Raw genomic sequence first — 23,016 nt, forward strand, 5'->3', positions numbered from 1 at the left:
GGCCGGGCCGGCGGTGGGGGGACACCATGGGGCGCGGCGGCGGCACCTTCGAGCGGCTCCTCGGTACCGGCCGCGGCCTGGGCGGGGCGGGAGCCGGGGCGGGCGGGGGGCGCGCTGGGGGTGGCGCCTCCCGGCCGGGCCGAGGTCGGCAGCGCTGGGCCTCGGGAGCCGGGGCCGAGGCCCGCAGGAGCCGGTGCGGCGGGGCCGGGGTGACCGAGCGCCCTGCGGCGTCTGGAGGGGAAGAGCGGGCGCGTTCCGGGAAAAATCAGGGATTGCATCCTCCGGTGCTCGGGTCTGGGGCATCGCCGGCGCCGGGGCAGCTTTCCTGCAAACACACCGGCGGTCGCGGAGCAGAGCCGCGATAAACAGAACCGCGTACGGCAGCCTAACAGGTTGGTTCCTTGCAGATAAGGCTACGAGCCAGCTTCTGCTGGAGACGGACTGGGAATCCATCCTGCAGATCTGCGACATGATCCGTCAGGGAGATACCCAGTAAGTGCTCCTTGGCTTTCGGATGCGCTGTAAGCACAGCTCTCCTTGTCTTTGCAAGGGGAAGCGCGAGAGTCTCGGATCTGTCAGCCCGCGGTAGTGCGCGTCGCATTATCCCCTTTCAGAAAAGCGTTGGAAAGGCAGCACGGTACGCCCCGATGAGTGGAGGTACCTCCCTGACCTCGGGAGTTGCAGGTTACCTCTGGCCTCAGATCCCTGAGAAACTCAAGCCTGAGTGTGCTTATTCCTTCTCTTCCCAGTTTGCCTTGGGGAATCGCATAGACCATGAGCTAACTGTACCGTGTGTTAGGGTGGGGGTTAGCAGGCTAGCAGCAGCAGGAAGAATCTCCCCTCGGATTCTCGATTACCTGAGGACGTGTACTCTCTTTCCTTACCCAGAGCAAAATATGCCGTCAACGCTATCAAGAAGAAAGTCAATGACAAGAATCCTCATGTGGCACTCTACGCACTGGAGGTAACGTCAGCCCAAACCACAAGCGCTGCAGTGGTCCGGCTCACAGGCCAGGGAGCTTCCCGTGTTTTACAAGCCGGCCTCCTGGGCTGCGCAGTCTGTGCAGCGTTCCCTGCCCTGCCGAGGGAGCAGCGGAGTCGCGGCTCAGAGTTTGCCTTCTCCTGGCTCTAGACAGAGGTTTTGTGACTGATCGGCAGGCCATGGTTTTCGTTCTCTAATTCCATCTCGGAGTTAGAAACAGACAGAGCTGGAACTTGAGACACTGTCCCTGGGGGTCTGTCTCTAAATAGCAGAGGTACAAAGGCTGCCATGCAGTTGAAGCGTAGCTAGCTCTCCAGCATGGCAGTGTGCATTTCTCTGGCTTGACTGGCGGCACTGCCCTAACGCGACTCATTGCTTAAATAGTGCCCCTGTCTCGGTGCGCTGGCTGCAGTAACCTGTAACTTGTGCTGGGACTCATCGCAGGCCACAGAGAAGGAAGAAAGCGGCAGGCTAATAGTGCCCTTCGCTCTTGCAGGTCATGGAGTCAGTGGTTAAAAACTGTGGCCAAACAGTCCATGACGAGGTGGCCAATAAACAGACTATGGAGGAACTGAAGGAAATACTGAAGGTAAATATATCTTACTTTACTATTGTTTTTGAATTTTTTGCTTGTAAGAGAAGCAGCAGCAGGAGGAAACGTGTGCATCCTCTCTTTCATTCCCTTTGTGTAAGGAACAGAAGGGAAACTGTTTGGAAACACATTTCGGAAAAGAGCAAAGGGTATTGCATAATGTGAAGGGATGAGTGTAGGCAGCTAAGGAGTGCCTGCTAGGGAGAGAAGATGTCGTGAGAGCAAAGGTGATGTTTGGCTGTTCCATGAAGTGGGGTAGGATTCTGCTGCAAAGGCCTAGACCGTTTCATGGTAATTGCTCCTGGGTGCAATGCTGTGCTTGGCTTGAGACAGCAAAGGAAGACAGAGATGACGGGCTGGCAGTTGCACCAAGGACCTGAGCAGCGGTGAGATGAATTCCCCCCCGTAGTACAGTATGAGACACGCAGGAGGGTAGGCAGCAAGGTAAAGACTGGCAGAAGCTTCCTCTTTATCATGGCCATTTCATTAGCTTGTGGAATCGTTTGAGGAGCTTTGCAGGATCTAGAGCTGGCTGTTTTCACTGACAAGCTATATTGCCAGTTTGATATAACGTGATGCCTGCAGGAGCTCTGCATGTCCTTGGACTGGAGACTTCCACAAGAGAAGTGGAAATGGGAACTTCTGTCTCCAGCTCCCAGCCCCAGAACAGCCACGCCCAGACAAGAGCCTGTTAGAGTAGTGCTGTTCCTTCCTTACAGCCTCCGTCTTCTGCCAGAAATAGACGACCGGATGACCCAGATACTTGGTGAATGAGCTGTGTGAGTCCCATCATCTCGCACACCATAGCAGGGTGTCTCTCTCCTGTCGCCTTCCTGTTAGGGCTGACTCGGTCTCCATGCGGGATCTCCTGCTGAGATGGGAATGCTGCCGCAATGTGACAGCCAGGTATAGTAGCGCAGCCACTCCGAGCACTGAGGAGATCAGATCAAGAGATTTTGTGCTTCTGTCCAGTCCTTGTCTGTCTCGGTAGTTTTGTTACTGCTGCAGATCCTCCTACACTTGGAACTTTACTGCTTGTGAATGCCCAGTGCTGGTAAAATGGTCTTAGTTCTGATGAGGTTCAGGGCTGTGACATTTGTGGAATGCAGGATTTTGCCAAATCTTCTAGCAGCTTGGAGCGCCAGGAATTGTCAGTAAGTCATGCTGTGTGGGCCGAGTTCTCGGCTGAAATAGGAGCTTGACGATGCTCCTCCGCTTCTTGGAGGATTTCTGGAGCAGCCGGTCATGTGAGTGCGCGATGACTTGGTCAGCTGATGACAGGGCTGCTCTCAGAGGCTGGCTGGAATAGGAACAGGCTTGCCAAGTTTCCTCTGGCTCCCTGAAGTGTGATACAACCGCCCCTGGCTCCAAAGGGCAGGCTTCCCAGCTGTCCTTACTGTGTCACATCCTGAGGTAGCCTTGGGTATTCCTTTACAATTCCTTTACAATTTCTTTACAGAGTGGTCAAGCACTGGAACAGGTTGCCCAGAGAGGTAGTGGAGGCCCCATCCCTGGAAACATTCCAGGTCAGGTTGGATGGGGCTCTGAGCACCCTGATCTAGTTAAAGCTGTCCCTGCTTGCTGCAGGGGGTTGGGCTGGGTGGGCTCTAAAGGTCCCTTCCCACCCAAAGCATTCTATGATTCGATGGGTAGGAGTCTTGGGGCTGGAGGTGCTGACAGCCTGACACCGACACCCTCCAGCCGTAGCTGTGAGCTTGTGGTGCCCCATCAGTGCTCGGGCGAGGCAGGCTGCTCTGTTCTGCTCAGCCGGGTAGCTGTAGGTCCTGCAATTTCCTGAGTGCAGGATGAGCAACTCTTGTGAGATGTTGGGCAGGCCAGCACTCGCGCCTGCCCCAGGGAGCGACTGTGTGAGCCTCTGTGGGCATTTTCTCAAAGCGTCATAACCGCACCCCTTTTCAAGTTGGTCCGTGCTGCTCTGAAGGACATTTTCTTGTTCCAGCTGGACAGGGGAAGTGGGAAAGCTGAAGGAGCATGTAGTCCTTGCTGTGAACTGTCCTTATTGCAGCTTTCTGACAGCTCTTACCTTGCACAAGTACTCTAAAGTCTCTCTTTCCATTAATGGTATTTCTGGCTTCTCTTCTGGGGGATTCACACCATCCTTTGGGTTTCAGGGTCTTTTTCTCATTTTTTTTTTTTCTCTCCCCCCTCCTCCCTTTCTGTGCAGAGGCAAGTGGAGACAAGTGTCCGCAGTAAGATCCTGTACCTCATCCAGGCCTGGGCTCACGCCTTCCGCAATGAGCCCAAATACAAGGTGGTGCAGGACACCTATCAGATAATGAAGGTTGAAGGTAAGAACTCTGTGGGCAAAGGTGGGTGGACAATTGGCCAAGCAGCTCTGCTCTGGAGGAGCATTGCAGGAGAAGGAATGGGTGTCAGGACCCTGCCTGGTGTTAGCAAAATCTGGATTTGCGATACTGAGCTTTTTCTTGGTGCCTGATACCCAATAAATCTCTTGAGTGACTGAATCCTGCTGCAGAGAGAGGACAGCCCTGTTGTCCCAGGATCGGGGGTTGCCTAGCTCTGGGCCTCCAGCCTAGCTAGCAGCTAAAAGTTGGCAGTGAGACCTGAAAAGCAGGAGCTGCAAATATTCTTCAGGAAACTGGCAGCAAGTCAGCGTGTCCTCTGGGAGCGGATTTACAGTGGGGTGGCTCCTTCCTCCCAGGCTTTCATTGGTACCTCCAGGATGGGTCCAGGCTCCTGCTTTCTGACAGTGTCAGCACAGCACTTTCTCCCTTGTCCCGGGGACAGCAGCATTCCCGGCGAGGGAAGGAACGTGCTGCTGTCTCTGCCTCTTCCTACGCACCAGAACCTCTGCAGGCAGTGGCAAAGCCTGGAGGTCCCGGTCCCCCGCCGAGCCAGTGTTGCCACACTCTTGCCATTCAGGGGGTGAGACTCAAAGCTCTGTCTGCCCACGCAGCGTGCTTTATTTTTCCCCCCATGCTGAGTTCAAGGTCTTGAGAAATAAGCCTTATGCAAAGGGCCCTGATGTCCCTTACAGGTGTATAAGGGAAACCAATAGGGAATTATCCTGTGCATTCGAGAGCCCAGTACTTCGCAGACAGCAGCAAGTGCTGTGTGAGCATTGCCCTCTGGCAGGAGGAAGATTGCTGTTAGTTGTGTCAGAGTAAGATAACGATCAGGGCAGGCGTGCTGAGGTGGATCTGACATGTGGCTGGGACCTACGGCACGAGGCTGCAGGCACCCGTGGCCTCCCTGTGCGGAGGAGCCCTTTCACAATGGGGCTCTTGCTTTTTCCGCAGGTCATGTGTTCCCAGAGTTCAAAGAGAGCGATGCCATGTTCGCTGCAGAAAGGGTGAGCTCTGCTGGCGGGGTGGGAGTGGGCACTGCAGCACAGACCTTGCTCTCCTGTCCCCTTCCTACTAAACCTTCAGTTCTTGCATTCCTCCGTTTCACACCGATTAGAGACCTCGCTGGGTGCATACCGCTGCCCGCTGTCACGCGGGCGGTTCTGGGGTGGTGTACAGCGATTCAGCCCAAAACTACCAGAGGGAGGGGAGACTTTAGCAAGACAGGGAGTTAGTCTCATCTTACCCTACTCGGTGGCCCTCCAGCAGCATGGCAGTCTGAACACAGCAGCAGGACATCGCTAAAGCAATTGCTATGCAGACATGTTCCTAGAAAATTTCTGGCTGACTGGGAAAGCGTCACAGTCTCTAGCAATGCGAGAGAAGATAACTTGTGGGGATTAATATTTCCTGTTGAGCTGTAAATGCTTCCAGTCTCCCCCGTTCACGAGAGCACCTTGGTTAGCCATAGGAGCTCCTGAAAGGCTCTGTGGAGACACTCTCCTTGAGGCCCTCCTCCCCTCCTTACGCAAGTTTCCTTAATCCGACAGGCTCCAGATTGGGTGGATGCTGAGGAGTGTCACAGATGTCGAGTGCAGTTTGGCGTTGTGACACGGAAGGTGGGTGCCGCTTCTGCCCCTCTGTGTTCCCTGGTCCTGCACAGCCCCCCGGGACTCGCAGGACTCCCTGAGCCTGCGTGGAAGTGTGTCGGGGCTGGACCGCGTTCCCTGGCCACTGGCAGGGAAGTGCCAGGAGTGTCTGAGTGATGTTGTCTCACAGTCTTGCAACCGCGCTGATGCCTCCCATCCTTTGCAGCATCATTGCAGGGCCTGTGGGCAGATCTTCTGTGGCAAATGCTCCTCCAAGTATTCCACCATCCCCAAGTTCGGGATTGAGAAGGAAGTGAGAGTCTGTGAGCCCTGTTACGAGCATCTCAACAAGTCAGTACCCTTTGTGGTGTGTTTCTTTGCCTGCAACTGCTGGGACTGTCGGGGGAGAAGCTTGGCGTGGAGCCACCTTTCTGCAGACCAGAGCGCAGAGCGAGGGTTTCCCAAGCTGTGCAGGCTGGGCTGGGTTCCCTTCCTGGGAACGGGGTTTACAGCTGTAGTGTTGTGCAGAGCTGGGGCTGCGGTGTGGAGGAAGGAACGTTCAGTGTGCACTGTCACCTCTTTCTGACTGCAGGAAAGCTGAGGGTAAAGCTGCTGCCACCTCCGAACTACCCCCCGAGTACCTGACCAGCCCTCTCTCCCAGCAGTCCCAGGTGAGGGGCTGCCCTGCAGGTGATCTAGTGATCCCGACCTGCTTGTTGATCCCTGTACTGACCGCCTCCTCATCTTTCTGCTCACAGCTGCCTCCAAAGCGTGACGAGACAGCTCTGCAAGAGGAGGAAGAGCTCCAGCTAGCTATTGCCTTGTCTCAGTCGGAGGCTGAGGAGAAGGAGAGAATGGTTTGTGCCTTGCTTGGCATCTGGGAGTGGGTGTTGCCATACAGCCCAGATGTGCTGGGCATCTCCTAGCCGTGCGGTAACAGATCTCTAGGCATGTCCTGGTGTGAGCGAGTTGCAGGGCCTGTGGAATGAGAGGGTGAGAGCAGAGCCAGGCACGTGCTGTGTTGCAGTCCGGAATCTTGGAAGCAGGCTGTGTCCAAGCTGCAAGCCCTGGGGCACACTGGCCTGCGGGAACTGTACAAAGCATGAGGCCGAATCTGCTGGCCATTGCTAGGAACCTCACCCACCCAGTGTGCCCAGTCTGTTGCTGACTGGGTGATTTGGAAGAGTCCGGACAGTCCCCGAGTTGACTGGTTTTTTTCTCTTTTGCAGAGGCAGAAAACAACCTACTCCATGTACCCAAAGGCTGAGCCCACACCCGTCACCTCATCAGCCCCCCCGGTCAGCACGCTCTATTCCCCACCTGTGGTACGTTCCTGGGAGCCCCTGGTCGTGAAGTGGCTGGACGCAGACCACTTCCCTAGCCCAGACCTGCCCTGCTTGGGTTGGATTTAATAATCCCTGTTCTGAAAGAAAAGATTTGCCCTGTTTAGTACAGTGCTGTGAAATAGCGAGGGGTTTTCAGCAAGAAGGTCTGTACTCAGCAGCATTTAGGTGCCTCCGCTGCTTCCAGTAGCTGTGGCACGTGTCTGGCTGAAGGAGACGGCCGTCCCCTTTCAGTCTCTTGCTGGTGCTCAGCACTGGTGGTTGTGCATGGCCCGGTCCGAGCAGGACATCTGTGTGGAGCTGTGGGTCTCTGGTTTCTCTGAACTGGATTTCCCTGTTTATCTCTTTCCAGAATTCCTCTGCTCCCTTGGCTGAGGACATTGATCCAGAGGTAAGGATCCAGGCCTTACCAAGTCCACAGCACAGGCTCACTGCCAGCAGGGCTGCCATGCTCATCTTTCTCTTTCTGGCAGCTGGCTCGATACCTGAACCGCAACTACTGGGAGAAGAAGCAAGAGGAAGTTCGCAAGAGCCCCACCCCGTCAGCACCTCTGTCCCTCACAGAGCCAGCTGCTCAGCCTGGGGAAGCCCACCCTGCCCCACTCGGTGTTGTTGAGGTAAGAGGGGGCCTGGATCTGTGCCTGGCAGCTTCTGAGGGGTGAGGAGCACCCGACTCCTTCGTTCAGCCCCGTCACGCAGCTCTGCAGGCTTGCTGCTGGCTCTCGGCATGGGAGAGTTGAGGCTGACTGGCTGCCCTGTCCTTCCAGCAGCAGTACCAGAATGGCGAGTCTGAGGAGAACCATGAGCAGTTCCTGAAGGCGCTGCAGAATGCGGTCACCACATTTGTCAACCGCATGAAGAGCAACCACATGCGGGGCCGCAGCATCACCAATGACTCTGCTGTATTGTCCCTCTTCCAGTCCATCAACAACATGCACCCCCAGCTGCTGGAGCTGCTCAACCAGCTGGACGAGCGCAGGCGTATGTGGGAGCTGCCCAGCCGGCAGCGTGGGAGGGTGTCCCGGGGAGGAGCAGGTGGTGCCAGGGGCTTCCCCCTGCCCTGGGGTTCAGCATTCCATGACACAGCCTCTCTGGAGAGAAGCCAGCGCGGTGTGCAGGGGTGGTCTGGGTGCTCTGCCCTGAGAGGGTCCCTGAGGCTGTCTCTTCCCTCCCCAGTGTACTACGAAGGCCTGCAGGACAAACTGGCCCAGATCCGGGATGCACGTGGGGCTCTGAACGCGCTGCGGGAGGAGCATCGGGAGAAGCTGCGCCGTGCAGCGGAGGAGGCAGAGCGCCAGCGCCAGATCCAGCTGGCCCAGAAACTGGAGATCATGAGGCAGAAGAAGCAGGTGAGGCAGGGAAGCGTTTCCAGGGTATCCAGGCCTGCCTGCACCTTGGGCCAGCCCAGGGCTGGTGGGGACGGCTGCCCTGGCAGGAGGGGGATGCTGCGGTGTCCTGGCTTCTAGCCCTCACAGCCCTGTTCCCACAGGAGTACCTGGAGATGCAGCGTCAGTTGGCCATCCAGCGACTGCAGGAGCAGGAGAAGGAGAGGCAGATGCGCCTGGAACAGCAGAAGCAGACCATCCAGATGAGAGCCCAGATGCCAGCCTTCTCGCTGCCTTATGCCCAGGTACGGCTGCTGGGCCAGAGACCCTCCTGCCAGGTCCCAGGGAACATGGCCTAAAACTTGGTTTTCTTCCCTCAACAGCTCCAGGCCATGCCCGCAGCCAGCGGGGTGATCTACCAGCCCTCTGGGCCCACCAGCTTCCCTGGCACCTTCAGCCCAGCCAGCTCCGTGGAGGGCTCTCCCATGCACAGCGTATACATGAACCAGGCCGCACAAGGGGGCACGGGGCCGTACACCGCAATGCCCGTCACGGGGACAGGTACGTCGGCGAGCTGATCCCACCCGGGTGGAGGCTGAGTGCAAGGCGGTTGCTTCAATCTCTGCCCTCTCCGCGCCCAGATCCCAGCATGGTGAACGCCTACATGTACCAGCCGGGAGCGGGCAGCGGGCAGGCGGCTCAGCAGGGGCAGGCAGTGCCCACCACCACCCCGGCATACTCGTCTTACCAGCCAACTCCAACGCAGGGCTACCAGGCAAGTGAGGGCAGCCTCCCTGGGCTGTAGCAGAGCAGCTTGCAGCCGGCTGGGGCGTTCGGCAGTGCTGGCACAATTCGCCCTGTCTCAGTGACGGGATCTCTGAGTGGGAGGGAGGAGTGGCTGGTTGGTCCCAGATCTCTGGATCTGCTGCTGCTTTTGCTGTGGGAGTGGGCTGGGGTCAGTTCTGGGCTCCTCATGGCGCAGAGGGAAGAAGACACCCTGGTTCCAGCGCAGCAGGGAGAGCGGTGCTGGTCCTGGGGCGTTGGTTTGAGATGAGCCATCGCTGCCTGCACCACCTCTCACCAGCCTCTCCTCCCCAGAGCGCAGCCTCGCAGTCGCAGAGCATCCCGGCCATCTCTCAGGCCCCCCAGTCGGGCGCCATGGGCTACATGGGCAGCCAGTCGGTCTCCATGGGCTACCAGCCCTACGGCATGCAGGTGAGCGCTCCCTGCCACACACGCCCCTTCTTGGGCGCTGCGGGGGGACAAGGTAGGGTGGGCTGCGGGCCCTGTGTGCCCCCCAGCCCCGACAACCACCCCCTCGTTCCCGCAGGGCCTCATGTCCACCCTGCCGGGCCAGGAAGCCGCGCTGAGCAGCCTGCCAGCCCAGCAGTCCTACCTGCCCGGGCAGCAGCCCCTCTACCAACAGGTGAGTGCCGCTGGCCCTGGGTGGTGGGGCTGGGACCCCAGAGGGGTGCGTTTGCTAACGAAGCCGCCTCAAAGGTCTTTGCCAACCTAAATGATTCTACGATCTATTGCAGATGGCACCTGCCGGGGGGGCCCCCCAGCAGCAGCCGCCCCAGCCAGCGCCCACCCCCGTGCAGCAGCCCCAGGGCAGCGGAGAGGCCCAGCTCATCTCCTTCGACTGATCGCTGCCGGGGAGCTGGGGTCCCGTGTAACACACTACTCTTCGTCCGGAATCACTTCTGTACTGCGGCTACTCCTTCCACCCCCCACCCCGCCTCTGTCCCCGGCTGGGGGGACGTGGGACCGGAGGGTCCCGGCATTGGCTCCGGGGCCCCGGCAGCAGGAGAGCAGCCCCCCGCTCCGCTCCCGGGGCTGCCCTCCCGCCTCGCCTGCCCTGGCAGCCCTTGGCCGGGCCCGGCGGGTTGTGGCCGAGGGAGCAGCGCTCCCGGCCGGCCCTCGCCCCGCTCCCGGCGCCAGCTTCGCCCCGGCCGAGCCCCGTTCCCCGCCAGCGCCCTCTCCCCTCCCGGCCCCGGGGCCCCCCGCCGGGCCTGGGCCTCTCCCCGTCCCCGCGGCGCAGCCGCCCGCTCCTCGCGGGGGAGACCGAGCGCGGGTGGCGATAATAAAGCGTTCGGAACGAGCAGCGGCCTCGGTGTGCTGGGGGCAGCGGCGGGGCCTCCCGGGGCCAGCGAGTTTGGCGGACCCGGCGGCTGGAGCGGCCGCCCCGCCCCAACCACTGAGAGGCGGCGCCGGGGCCCAGAGCGGCCGGCGCGGCGCGGGGGCTGCCGGGATCAGCGAGCGCGGGGCCGACGGCGCCGTGTCCTCTGCGGCCGCCATGCTGCCCGCCGCCCGCGCGCTGCCGCCGCGCCTGCCGCGCCGCCCGCCGCCCGCCTGGCGCTGGGCCGGGAGCGGGAACGGGGCCGGGAGCGGGAGCGGGAACGGGGCGGCCGCCGCCGGCCTGCGGGCGCTGGGCACGGGCCGGGCGCGGCGGTCGGAGGCGCTGGCCGGGGCGCCGCTGGACACGGCCGCCAAGGAGTACTCGCCCAAGGTGCGGCAGCTGGTGCGGGACATCGCGGGGCTGACGCTGCTGGAGGTGGCCGACCTCAACGCGCTCCTCAAGGTGGGTGGCGAGGGGCGGCGCGGCCCGGCCCGGCCCGGCCCCTGTGCGCCGCCTCACCGGCCGCTGCTCTTCCCGCAGGAGACGCTGAAGATCCCGGACGTGGGGGTGATGCCGGCGGCGGCTGCCTCCCTCCTGCCCTCCCAGGCGGCTCCGCAGGTACCGGGATCCCCGGGGGGGGGGGGGGGCGGGAGTTGGGCCCCGGGGGCTCCGTGTCGGCCTCGCGGGTCCCCACGCGTGGGGGGGCGGGGAGGAGGGCCGCTGGCTTCACCGAGCGCTGGCTGCTTGCAGGAGGAGGAGGAGGCCCCGCTCAAGAAAGAGAAAACGCATTTCACCGTCCGGCTGACGGAGCTGAAACCGGCCGACAAGGTGAAGCTGATCAAGGAGGTGAAAAACTTCGTGCCCGGAGTGAACCTCGTGCAGGTGAGGAGGGGGCTGTCCGAGGCTCTGGCTGCGTCGCCCCGAGCCCGGGCAGGTTCTGAAGCACGCTGCAAGCGGCAGCCTCGGTTCTCTGTTCAGAAGGCAGCCCGGATTTCCACGTTTAGGAGAACGCTCTAGCTGTGCGCGCACCTCGGTGCAAAGACGCGGACGAGGTGTAAAGCAGGAGTCGGTTGCATCTTGTTTGTCTGGTGTTTTGTAGAGAAGGCTGTTCCCTCCCAGCTCTGCTGTGCAGCGAACAACCGAGCCGCTAGCAGAAGCAGTGGGGTGAAGAAGGAGGCTCAGAGCAAAGACCTCAAAGTCCTCCATGCCAGCCTCAGCTTCTCCGAATCTGAGAGCTGCTGTGAGCTTTCCTGCAGAACTGGGGAGCAGCCAGGGTTCCTCGCTACGGCTGGATTTGGGTTGCCTTCCCCTAAAACTTTTTGCTTTTTCAAGGCCAATATATTTCTGAATCTAGATGAGTTTCTCTAATTCACACATCTTGCAATCTGTGCTTCCAGTCCTTTTCAGAGCTCTTCTTTTTGTAGGTGATGCCGCCTCCTTTGCCTCCTTTTTTCTTGGGGGAGACGGGCCTGTGCAGCATCTGAGCTCACGCCCTCGGGCAATGATGTAGGCTCAGAACAAAGATTTGGTGATACAGCTGCTACTGCAGAAGCACTTAACGTGCTTTAGTTCTCCACTGGATGATGCTTTCATATCTGGGGGATAACAGTAGCACTTTCTGTTTATCCAGTTGCAGGGAAGAAATGTTGAATCTGCTCTTATTTGTAGCCCAGGATAGCAGAAGGATTTGCAGAAAATCTTCTGACCCGTCCATATTGATATGTTGCGAAGCAAACAATAACAGAGAAGCTCTCGTGGCAGAGACGTGAGTTTCGTTGGCCCGCTGGGATAATTAACTGACTGTCACCTTGGTTAGTCGGGCAGTTGTTTATCCATTATCAGTCCCAAGCAAACATTAAAGTACCCAAATGCTATAACGGTCACGATTGGCGGAGAATTAAAAGTTGTCTGGACAACTAATGCTAAATCAACTTGGCTTAGCACGTGGAACCTGTCAAACAAGCTGGTTACAGTTCCAATGTGGGTACAAGGTTGGTAGATGCAGGTTATTGCGGGTAAACTTTGTCAAGTGTGACATACCCGACCTGGTATTTTGGTTAAAACACATGCGCACAAACTGCTACTGGTGGTTGGTTCTGTCTACAGAGGTTGTATTCAAAGTGTAGCTGATAGATTTTTATCGTAAATTTTACTGCCATCCAGTTGAGGTGTGTTTGAGATTTGTAGGGAATCGATTCTTGGCCTGTAAGGCTGTTAAGGATTTTGAAGAGAGCATCACCTGTAAAATCTGCAGACGTTGTGTGCTGATGTGACTTGAACAGGTCAGCCCTACAGAAACGACTACTCGATGAGACAGGCGTGTTGTCAGTGCAAGGCGGCCTTGAGTCCGTTTGCAGCTCTGAAAGCTTGTTCGGAGCCGGCCCAACAGACACCTCGCGTCTTCACTAGCCCTGGGCTGGCGTTCTCATACGCTCCGCGGAGCTGGGGTTGGGAGCACGTTGCCTCCCTGTCCTGTGGCTGTTCCTGTGCAGGTCCAGCTTGGCTCGGGCTCTGCTCTTCCTCCTGCTGTGAGCTCTGAACAGCTGCTTCCTTTGACCGAGGCTGCTTTAGAACAGAAGTTAAGCATTACTGAGCAAGGATCTTAAATTAATAACCTCGATTGTATTGCCTGTCCTCATCACAGCAAGCCAGAACAGGCTCCTTTCCGGATACTGTCCTGGGCTCTGGTGAGTGAAGGCATGCCTGCCCTGCCGAGCTTTGCCTGCACAGCTATGCCTTCTCATCCCTAGCAGAACGAGCATTTTCTGCCACCACGGGTACATCGTCACTGCACCCAATGTGAATGAAAACAACAAAACCTTCTTTCTGTCAGCAATGGTCAGTCTGTTGGGTGCTAAACACCTGCAGTGCCACACGGCTGAGAGCTGGCAGCAGCTCTTCACCATAGGAACCTCCCCAGGCTTTGTTTTTCGGTAGCCAAATAGTTTTGTTGCTGCTGCTTGGTACAAGAGCAAGAGCATCTGACTGCAGCAGGGGCTTATCCTCCTGGGCTCCCTTCCCTTTCTGTACAGCAGTACTGCAGGAAGCCCCTTTCAGTCAGTTCAACAGCTTTCTATCTTGCCTTAAATATTGCAGTACTGCATAGTACCAATAGTTTTGTATAAAAAGCCCTGAAACTATCGAGATGGTGTTGTCAAGCATAGTCTGGACTGGAACTCTTTTTTACCCGGTACAGTGGATTCCTGCACAGCTGCGTACAAACCCTGAGACGGCCTCTCCTCCCCGCTGGCGGAAATATGTGAATCAAAACATTGGCACTGAAAAAAGTCTGCCCGACGCAGGGCAGTAGCTGCCTTGGCAGGTTACTGCGTGGTGGCTCTGCATGCGTCCCAGGCGCCTTCTCGGAGCGGGGCTGCCCCTCTGGGAGCACCGTGCATGTGGTGGGAGGAATTTACAGGCAATTACTCGCTGAAAAAGGTCTTCCAGGGCTATAGTGGATGTGCCGTCGCTTGCAGTCAGGTTTTAGATGTCTTCCGGCAGGATGCACTGTAGTTCAAATAAAAGTCTTGGGTTTTGGACCAGGTGGTGAGTTTCCCTGGTCTGCTTATGCAGAGGTCAGGCTTGTGGCTCTAAATCTGTTAATCCAGTTAGTGAAAGCCAGTTTACAAGTGTTGTACTTTGTCCCTCCTGCAGGCAAAGAAGCTGGTGGAGTCCCTTCCCCAGGAGATCAAGGCTAATGCCTCCAAGGAGGAAGCAGAGAAGATCAAAGCGGCGCTGGAGGCAGCAGGAGGGACTGTGGTTCTGGAGTAGGCGGCCCCGTGCTCACCACGGAGGGACTGGTGCGACGGCAGCCTTCCCCGCTGCCGCCCGCCCGGGCGCCGGCCGCTGCCCGAGCCAGGGTCCGGACGTTTCCGAGTGTGAGACGTCCCTGAGTCAGTGCGGTGGGAATGCTCTCTGGAAGCGATCCGGCGTGAGAATGCTGTACGGTTTGGCAGGGCTGCTGTCTAGTTCCAGCATCGTGATGAACTCTACCTTCATAAATGTCCAAAAAAAAACCCATGTACAACAATTAATCTCTCAAAAAAATCAGCCCCACCTGATTGTCCCGTGGGCTCCATGCGTGTACCCCGGTACTGGTGCTGCCTGTACCTGCCGCCCCACGCAGCAGCCCCCCCTCCTCGAGCTGTTTTTTGGTGCCACCAACTCTGCAGCCTCCGCACGGGGATGTGAGCGCGATGGTTTGACCTCCCCATTAAGCTGAACTTGAGCTGGCAGTGTGCCCAGGTGGCCAAGAAGGCCAACAGCATCCTGGCTTGTGTCAGGAATAGTGTGGCCAGCAGGAGCAGGGCAGGGATTGTCCCCCTGTACTTGGCACTGGTGGGGCTGCACCTGGAATGCTGTGTCCAGTTTTGGGCCCCTCAGCACAAGGGGGACATTGGGGTGCTGGAGCGTGTCCAGAGAAGGGCAGCGGAGCTGGGGAAGGGTCTGGAGCACAGGGCTGGTGGGGAGCGGCTGAGGGAGCTGGGGGTGTTCAGCCTGGAGAAGAGGAGGCTGAGGGGAGACCTGATCGCTCTGCAGCTCCTGGCAGGAGGATGCAGTGAATCATAGAATCATTGAATCGTTGAGGTTGGAAAAGACCTTTAAGATCATCCAGTCCAACCATTAATCTAACACTAGCGAGTCAAGCGAGGTGGGTGTTGGTCTCTTCTCCCATGGAGTTAGCGATAGGACGAGAGGAAATGGGCTCAAGCTGCGCCAGGGGAGGTTTAGATTGGATATTAGGAGAAATTTCTTCACGGAAAGAGCGATCAAGCATCGGGACAGACTGCCCAGAGAGGTGGTGGAGTCCCCATCCCTGCAAGCGTTCAAAAAACCCCGGTAGACGCGGCGCTTTCAGGAGATGGTTTGGCGGGCCAGGTGGCCTTGGGCTGGCGGTCGGAGCGATGATCTCCGAGCTCTTTTCCAACCTCCGTGAGTCTGTCGTTCTAATTAATTCCCCGTTAACGGGGGAGAGGTGCCTTTTTCCATACGCGGAGATGTCTGGGGGGGTTGGAAGCGTGCTCCCGGAGACCAGGGCCCCGGTCCCGCCACCCCCAAGGCCCCGGTACCGTGGGGGGGCGTGGCTTACAGGGAAAGGGCGTGGCCCCGGGGCCGGGGGCGTGGCTTATCGCGGAGCGGCGCCGATGGCGGAGCGGCGCGTGTCGCGCTGGTATTTCGGCGGCCTGGCTTCATGCGGAGCCGCTTGCTGCACCCACCCCCTCGACCTGCTGAAGGTGGGCCGGGCAGCGGCTCCGAAGGGCCGGGAACGGTTGCGGAGCGGTGCGGGAGGAAGGGGCTGCGGGACCGGTTTTGAGGAGCCGGGGAACGGCTGCGGAGGGGCCGGGCTGCAGGAGGAGCCGGGGAATGGCTGCGGAGGACCGGGGGCACAGCTGCCGCGGGGCCGGTCCTGAGGAGCCGGTTCGCGGCTGCGAGGGCAGCGAGCACGCAGGGACGCGTCTCGGGGGGCAAGGCAGGCGGCTGCGGGGCCCGGCGGCGAGGGGCCGTGGGCCAGGGGACGGCTGCGGCGTGGGGGACGCGGCGTGGGGCTGGGAGCGCGGGGCGCCAGCCCTGGGTGTCGTGGAGGACGCCCCGGCCGGCTCTGCCCAGGTGCCCGCCCGAGGCACGGCGGCGGCTCCCAGGCCGGCGGCGTTGGACGCGGGCCCACCGGGCCAAGATGTCACCTAGGCGCTGCGAAGGGGCTGGCATCCCTCGCTCCCGCACAAAGGGCGCCGCGCGCAGCCCTGCGCTGCCAGCACCCACGGACGGGGCGAATGCCAGCGCTGCCCCGGAGCCTTGTGCGCCGGCCAAGCGGCGACGAGCCTGGCAGCTGGGCAGGCTGCGGAGGGGGAGCGGGAGAGCGAGCTCAGGCCAGGCCCTGCCGTGCCCAGGGCCGTGCCCGTGGGCGAGGTTCGGGACGGGCAACCCCATCCCACCCCGCTGCATGGAGAGAGGGGAAGATGCGCCGGGCAGGGGCCCAGGAGAGGAGCCGGTGCTGGCAGGGGGATGCCGCTTCCCCCGGTGCTCGGCCCGTTGCCATGCCTGGCTGACCCTGTCTGCCCAGCGGAGGTGGCTGGCAGCCCGTGGGAGCTCATGTAGGATGCCCTGGCAAGGCGCTAAGAAGGGGAATTAGTCTGGCACACGCCTCTAGGTCTGCCGGTGTCTCTGAGCCAGCGTGACGGGTGTGACTTTTGGGCTGCGTCCCCACGCGCTATCCCCTGCGGGCGCGTAGCCCCTGCGTGCCCCGCGGCTGTGAGTGGCCCGGGCCAGCCAGCTGTTTTCGCACCTGAGTATCGAATGCGGGTTTGCCTTTGGCCCAGAGCTCCCCGTGGCGGGGGCTGATGCCAGGCGTGGGGAAGCACGAGGGGCCTCAGGGTCTGGCAGGGCAGGGGGCCAAGGGCACTTGCTGCACCTCTGGACCTTGGCCCCAGCGGGAGGCCCCAGCCGGCCCGGCCAGAGGGTGCTCGCGCCCCTGCCGAAATCCCTGAGCCGGCACTGCCCGCAGGGCTGCCTGCCCTGCGGCACCGACCACAGCGCTGGCCAGCTTCTGCCTGCCCTTCCTGCGGCCCTGGGTCCGGCAGGCAGCCGAGCGCTTCCAGGCATGGCTCTGGCGTACCTGCCTGCCCGGTCCCTCCGCCCCGAGCTGCCCGGCAGCCGCTCGTCCAGCTCCCTGGCACACCGCGAGCTGTGGGCCCTGACCTCCAAAATCCGCCCGCCGGGGTCGAATGAGGGTCCCTTCCCCGCACCCCTAATGCTGCCCCGCACGGGAGACAGAGGCCGTTCCCAGCGTCCTGCTGCGTGTCCCACGCCCTGGCCACGCTGGGGCTTCCGTAATGGGAGCCAGGCCTGGTCCCCCACCAGCAGCCCTTTGCTCTCTTTAATTTTATCTCTCTGGGCCTTTGACCCCCACGTGATCTTCGCAGCGTGGGGCCGGGCGGGCGCCCCTAGAACGTGCTCCGGCACTGGCCAGCATGGCTCCTCTGTCCCAGCCGGCCCCCGGGCAGTCCCGCTGCCGCGTCCTCTGGTGATGGTGGGAGGCGTTGGGCTGCCCTGGGTGGGGAGGGGAGCGCCCAGACGCCCGGGCTGTGCCTGGCTGTGGCAGGGAGCGTTTTGGAGCTGGTGAGCAGGGCTGCAGGGTTGTTTTCCTGCCTCTGCCATTTCTGTGGCTGGGGAGGAGGGGAAGTTACTTCTGGAGGCCTGCCGGCTCACGTGGCGAGTGTGTAGGGCAGCAGGAGGTCACAAATTCACTGGCCCTGTCGTGCTCCCTCTGAGCAAACCCGCACTGGTTGCTCACTCACTCATGTGCTTCTGGATCCTCCCCACCCCGACGTGGCCCAGGGCCTTTCTTGCAGGAGCTGGCACTACCACTTCATTTTGGGACGTGCTATTGAGGCCACGGAGCCGGGCAGGCGCCTGGGAGGGGCTGTGGGCAGGAGCCTCGGCACTCCTCCTGCCGGCCTCTGCCACTCCGATGCTGTGCTGGGCCAGTTTCCAAGTACTGGTTAGGTGTGGGGAGCCCGGAGCTATTGCTGTTTGCGCGGAAGCTCCCGCGCAAGTGCTAACCAGTTACCCTGGCAAGCACTCGGAGCGGCCGTCCCTGCTCTGCTGCCCTGCGCTCTCCCGTTTCTGCCCAGCCCCGGCAGCGGGCTGGTGCGCTGATGCTGCTGGATTCTGCCCCAGGTCCACCTGCAGACGCAGCAGGAGGTGAAGATGCGGATGACGGGGATGGCGATGCGCGTGATCCGCACCGACGGCTTCCTGGCTCTCTACAACGGGCTCAGCGCCTCGCTGTGCCGACAGGTGAGTGCCGCCGTGCCCTGATGGCCGCCGGTCGCCCCGAGGCCAGCGTGGAGCTCCTGCTGCGCGGCGCTGCCCTCCCAGTGGCAGCTGGGCTGGAGCTGACAGGCTGCCCTGAGCCGCGGGGGCCAGCAGGCAGGCGCCCAGCGGGGCACAGTGGCTCACTCTCCCTCTCCTCCAGATGACATATTCCTTGACTCGCTTTGCCATCTACGAGACTGCGAGGGACCGCCTGGGCCAGGGCAGCCAGGGGCCTCCCCCCTTCTACCAGAAAGTGCTGCTGGGTGCGGTGGGAGGTGAGCAAGGAGAGGGTCCCTCAGCCCTGGGCCCCCTCTGGCTGGAGGAGCCCCCTGACCCCGGCTTTTCTTTGGCCGCAGGTTTCACCGGCGGGTTCGTGGGGACCCCGGCAGACATGGTGAACGTCAGGTCAGTTCTGCCTGCGTCCCGGTGCTGCTGGTGACAGAGGCTTGTGGCTGCCTCTGCGGCCAGCTGCAGCAGCAGTTGGGATGGTGGGGGGCTCCCCGTATTCCGGACTTCTCTCCCGACCAGGCTGCCCCGTGGCTGGTGGCCCAGTCCCGGCGGGGAGCTCCGTACCCCGGCGGGGAGCTCCGTACTGGGAAGGCCCAGAGCTGTTCCGCCGTTCAGCGTGACAGCCCCAGCCCCCAGCGTGGCCCTCCGGGGGGGTGTGGGGCTGGAGGCAGCCTTCTCGTCCCCTCGCAAACAGGCAACGCAGTCCGTCTGCTGGGCCACTGCCCGCTGCCCTGAGCAGGGGCAAGCTTGCCCCGGGCCCCCGGTGCTGGGGTGGGGGGGATGGGGGGCACTGGCCCCCGCCTCACCCTGCGGTGCTCTGCCTTACAGGATGCAGAACGACGTGAAGCAGCCGCCCGCCCTGCGGCGCAAGTGAGTGGGGGTCCCGGGGGGTGCCGGGGGTCCCGGAGCAGCGGGGCGGGGGCTGCTGGGGCCGGGTGGCCGCGGGAGGGCAGCACCACACCGGCGGCCCGGTTCCCGGGGGCGGCGGGGCCGTGGCCGCGTCCCCGGGAGCCGCAGCTGCGCGCTCGGCACCGCAGTGCTGCGGGTGCTGGGGAGCCTCGGACCCTGACGCCTTCCCCTCTCGCTCCTTCCAGCTATTCCCATGCCCTGGACGGCATGTACCGCGTCCTCCGGGAAGGTGAGGCCGTGCCAGCCAGGGTAGGGTGAGCCCGCCTGGGGTGTCCTTGCCGGCACCGGGAAACCGTGGCAGGACTGGGCCCGGGAGCTCTGTCTGGGAGCTGCCACGGGTGCCCGCTCGGTCGGGGCAGGGAGAGGGGATGGAGGGTGGCCGTGGGGCCGGGGGAGCCAAGGGTCAGGCAGGGCCCGGCACCTCCACAGCATCTGGCTGGGGCACGGGCCAGGCAGGGCCTGGCAGCCTGCCTGTGCTCCAGCGAGAAAGAGACCTGCCAGGAGCCGCAATGAAAAAGCACGGGAGGGTGGAGCAGGTGGGAAAGGGAACGAGTGGCAGCAGGGAGCGGGTAGGGCTGTTCCGAAGGGTTCTCCTGCCCTGCGGCGTACTTGCTGTTGTGTGCTTTAGGGACTGGCGTATGAGGAGTCTGGGGGACAGACCCGGCAGGGAAGGATGCTCCCGGGGGAAGGGGGTGTGAGTAATGCCCCAGGACTGTCCTGATCCCAATCTGTCTGTCCACAGAGGGCTTGAAGAAACTCTTCTCGGGAGCTACGATGGCATCCAGCCGAGGGGCCCTAGTCACCGTTGGGCAGGTAGGACGGCTCTGCTGGGCGGTAGGTGCCCGGGCTATGGATGGGGGTAGTCTCTGGCATGGTGAGGAGGGGGGACGTGTCACTAATACGCCGTGTCTCCGCAGCTCTCCTGTTATGACCAGGCCAAGCAGCTGGTTCTCGCGACTGGGTTGCTGTCAGACAACATCTTCACTCACTTCCTGGCCAGCTTCATCGCTGTGAGCAGGGCTGGGTGCGGGGAGGCAGGCCTGGGGCTGGGTTTGCCTGCAGCCGGGCTCAGAACCCCAGTCTGGGCTGCTGGAGCTGCCTCTCAGGACTCTGATGAAGCAGGGCCGGGCACAGGGGCTGCTCTGGGGCTCCCAGCATGGGTTGGGCGCAGACAGGGCACCAGGTCTCTCCAGCGACCACGGCAGTCGCTGGCACCTGGGTCTTGTCCACGAGCTCGAGCTGCTGACCCCCACTGACTCTCCCCAGGGCGGATGCGCCACATTCCTGTGCCAGCCCCTGGACGTGCTCAAGACCCGCCTCATGAACTCCCAGGGCGAGTACCGGGTGAGTGGCCCGTCCTGCCCACCTCACTGCTGCTGGTCCTGTCCTCTTGGCGCACCGGCCTCTGCCTCCCCGTGCCTCCTCATCTCTCTCCCTCTCGCTCCAGGGTGTTGCCCACTGTGCCATGGAAACTGCCAAGCTCGGCCCTCTCGCCTTCTACAAGGTACCCAGCTGGGGATGCGCAGGATGGGCTGGTGGGGTGGAGCGTGGGGAGACTGGCTGGGAGCAGAGGTTAAGGTCCGGAACAGTTCTGGGGCAGGAGCCTTCCAGGCTCTGCTGCCGGCAGCCTGACTGCTTCCTGCGTCGGGCCTTCGTCTGCCAGCCCCCGGCTTGGCCCTGGAGTGTTGCGAGCCTTGGCCTCTTCTGGGCTTGCAGCCTGGCTCTGGGCACCGCAGCGGCTGCCCTGTTGCACCCCTCAGATTCCCAAACGGGAATGCAGGTACGGGCAGCGGTGCTCCAGCACTCGTTGGATGTTGCTGGTCAGCAGACGCTGGTCAGCTCTCGGGCCCTACGTGCCCGGGCTTGGTGCAGTCACCCGTATGTTCGGTCTCACTCCTGGGAGGGCCCCCAAACAGGGGTTTGAAACCCGAGGTTTCTTCCAGATGCCACCAGTCAGGCATTTTCCCTGTTACAGCCTGTCTGCTCATCTTCCCCAGGCAGCGTCCAACCCCCTTCTGAACCGGGGGCTGTGGGATCTGACCCGGGCTTCTGCTGAGATTCTGCCTACGTAGTGGTGATGCCGGCACTGATGTGTTTGGGGGCAGAGGGCTTGATGCATGATGCTGAGATCTGTGTGCACAGCGACGGCTGCAGTGCCTCCCTCACTCCTGTGGCAGTCTCTGCCTGCCACCAAGGCCCCAGCTCCTCGGAGCTTGTGCTGCATGCTCAGCCAGCCGCTCCCCCGTGCTTGCAAGCTCGTGCCGCTCCCCGTGGGTTGGGCTGCTGGGCACCCTTGGCCCCGACGGGCAAGCCCAGGGCTGGGCACGCGCTGACTCTCCCCGCTCTCGCTGTCCCCTTCCAGGGCTTCGTTCCTGCTGCCATCCGGCTCATTCCTCACACCGTCCTCACCTTTGTCTTCCTGGAACAGCTGCGCAAATATTTTGGGATCAAAGTGATCACCTGAGCAGGAGGGACGGGACCCTGCCTCGCCCCAGGGGGGTGAGCGTGCGGGTCACCGCTGACATCCCAGACCCCCCTCTGCTGTCGGGGGCCAGCGCCGCTCCCCCTGCCCCTCATCTCCACTCCTGTGCCTTGCCATGTCTGTGGCCAGCCCCAGACTCCCCTTTCCTCTCTCACCCCCGTTCTCAGCACTTCCGTTACCTCTGGGATATTCTTGGGCCTCCTGTCCCCTCTGCACTGTTGGTTTGGGGTTTGTTTGGTTTTTTTTTTTTTTCCCCTGTGTTCCCACTGCCCTACTGGCCACGAGTTCTGCCCTTAACCTCCCTCAGCCCTGTCCCTTACGGGCTTCTGGGAGCAGGACTGCGCTGTCCGGGGGAGGACGGGGGGATCAGCCCTCTGGCCCCGTGCCTGCTCACAGAGTCTGCGGGGCTGGGGGGCCGGTGACCACGCTGCGGCAGGGACAGGCTGGGGACAGCGGGGCTGGCGTGCTCCCCGCCTCCCTTGCGAGCAGCAAGGGGAGACGCAGGTTTAGCACAGCAAGGCCCTGTCCTCCCTCAGTGCCTCTGGCCCCTCGTGCTCCTCCGCTGACCCCAGGGCAGCCTGGCCTCCCCGCTCTGCTTCCCGGCCTCCCCAAACACCCCCTGCTTCTGCTTGGCCAAAACTCACCAGCGCCCTACGGCTGCTGGGCTCTTCAGGGATTGTGCCTCATACCAATGATGACAGAGACCGGACCCTGTGGGCGAGGGGCGGCCGCTCGGCCCCGCTGGCCAGGCACGGGCTGGAGCCCTCCTCGCCGGGGCCAGGCCGGCAGCCCCACTGCTGTCCCCTGCGTGCCCCAGGACCTGGCCCGCGCTCGCCTGCACCAGACCTGGCCTTGCATAGGGGCGTCTGTCCAGCACTGCTGCGCGGCCTCGCCCGTCCCCTCACACCGAGGCCAGGGCAGACCCCAGCCCCGAGCGCACCGAGGGTGCCTCACGGTCCCCCCCACCCTGCACCACCCTGCGCACAGGGGCTGCAGGCGCCAGCCCCTCTGCCGTGTGCACCCCTGCGCGTGGTGGCCCCGAGGGATCAAAGAACTGGAGTATCTGTGACCTTGATATGTAATAAACGGTGGAACAAGCACAGGGCTGGTGTCCTGCTTGGCATGGGGGGGATGCTGTGCCCCATGGGGGGGATGCTGTGCCCCCTCCCGCTGTGGGAGGGCTTGGGCTTGGAGCTGAGCTCCCCAGGAGCAGAGGGAGGAGAGCAAGGCTCCTTCCCCTGATTGGGGGGTCTTCACCCTGTTCTGCACCCCTGGCCTAGCCCTGAGGGCGTGTGTGCCCAGCACCTGCTGCCCCACGCATTGGGGAGCTGTGGGCCGGGCTCCCCTGGGCCACCCCTGCACCGAGCTGTGCCCAGACTCAGCTGAGCCGGCAGCTCCTGCCCGCCTCTGCCTCCTCGCCGGAGCTGCCTTCCGGATGTGGCACTAATTGGGCTCCATCAGGTGGAACAGAGCCAGCCCGGGACAGCAGAGAAGTGAAAGCTCGTCACCTTAACGAAGTCTAAT

The 23,016-nt window shown here is 61.7% G+C and overlaps 3 protein-coding genes across 3 annotated transcripts; all 3 read left to right on the top strand.

Annotated features, from left to right (window-relative positions):
• The first annotated feature begins 26 nt into the window (after positions 1-26).
• HGS (hepatocyte growth factor-regulated tyrosine kinase substrate) lies at positions 27-9,833 on the top strand. Its single transcript, XM_075719488.1, has 21 exons — positions 27-63; positions 408-492; positions 889-964; positions 1,479-1,571; positions 3,760-3,883; positions 4,856-4,908; positions 5,452-5,520; positions 5,717-5,841; positions 6,083-6,161; positions 6,249-6,347; positions 6,720-6,815; positions 7,186-7,224; positions 7,307-7,450; positions 7,601-7,814; positions 8,010-8,182; positions 8,323-8,463; positions 8,542-8,719; positions 8,800-8,933; positions 9,257-9,373; positions 9,489-9,584; positions 9,697-9,833. Exons 1-21 carry the CDS (start codon positions 27-29, stop codon positions 9,802-9,804), a joined length of 2,280 nt encoding a protein of 759 aa, XP_075575603.1. The 3' UTR covers positions 9,805-9,833.
• Positions 9,834-10,454: 621 nt separating this feature from the next.
• Positions 10,455-14,113, top strand: MRPL12 (mitochondrial ribosomal protein L12). The gene is made up of 4 exons (XM_075719808.1): positions 10,455-10,739; positions 10,818-10,895; positions 11,028-11,159; positions 13,932-14,113. Exons 1-4 carry the CDS (start codon positions 10,455-10,457, stop codon positions 14,046-14,048), a joined length of 612 nt encoding a protein of 203 aa, XP_075575923.1. The 3' UTR covers positions 14,049-14,113.
• Positions 14,114-15,421: 1,308 nt separating this feature from the next.
• SLC25A10 (solute carrier family 25 member 10) lies at positions 15,422-21,474 on the top strand. Its single transcript, XM_075720027.1, has 11 exons — positions 15,422-15,511; positions 17,955-18,074; positions 18,253-18,367; positions 18,449-18,497; positions 18,930-18,971; positions 19,196-19,239; positions 19,753-19,823; positions 19,928-20,020; positions 20,277-20,354; positions 20,458-20,514; positions 21,373-21,474. The coding sequence occupies exons 1-11, from the start codon at positions 15,422-15,424 to the stop codon at positions 21,472-21,474; spliced, it is 861 nt and encodes a 286-aa protein (XP_075576142.1).
• The last annotated feature ends 1,542 nt before the right edge of the window (positions 21,475-23,016 follow it).

The sequence above is a fragment of the Pelecanus crispus genome, chromosome 12 (genome assembly GCF_030463565.1).
Source record: "Pelecanus crispus isolate bPelCri1 chromosome 12, bPelCri1.pri, whole genome shotgun sequence".
In the NCBI taxonomy this organism is placed as follows: domain Eukaryota; kingdom Metazoa; phylum Chordata; class Aves; order Pelecaniformes; family Pelecanidae; genus Pelecanus; species Pelecanus crispus.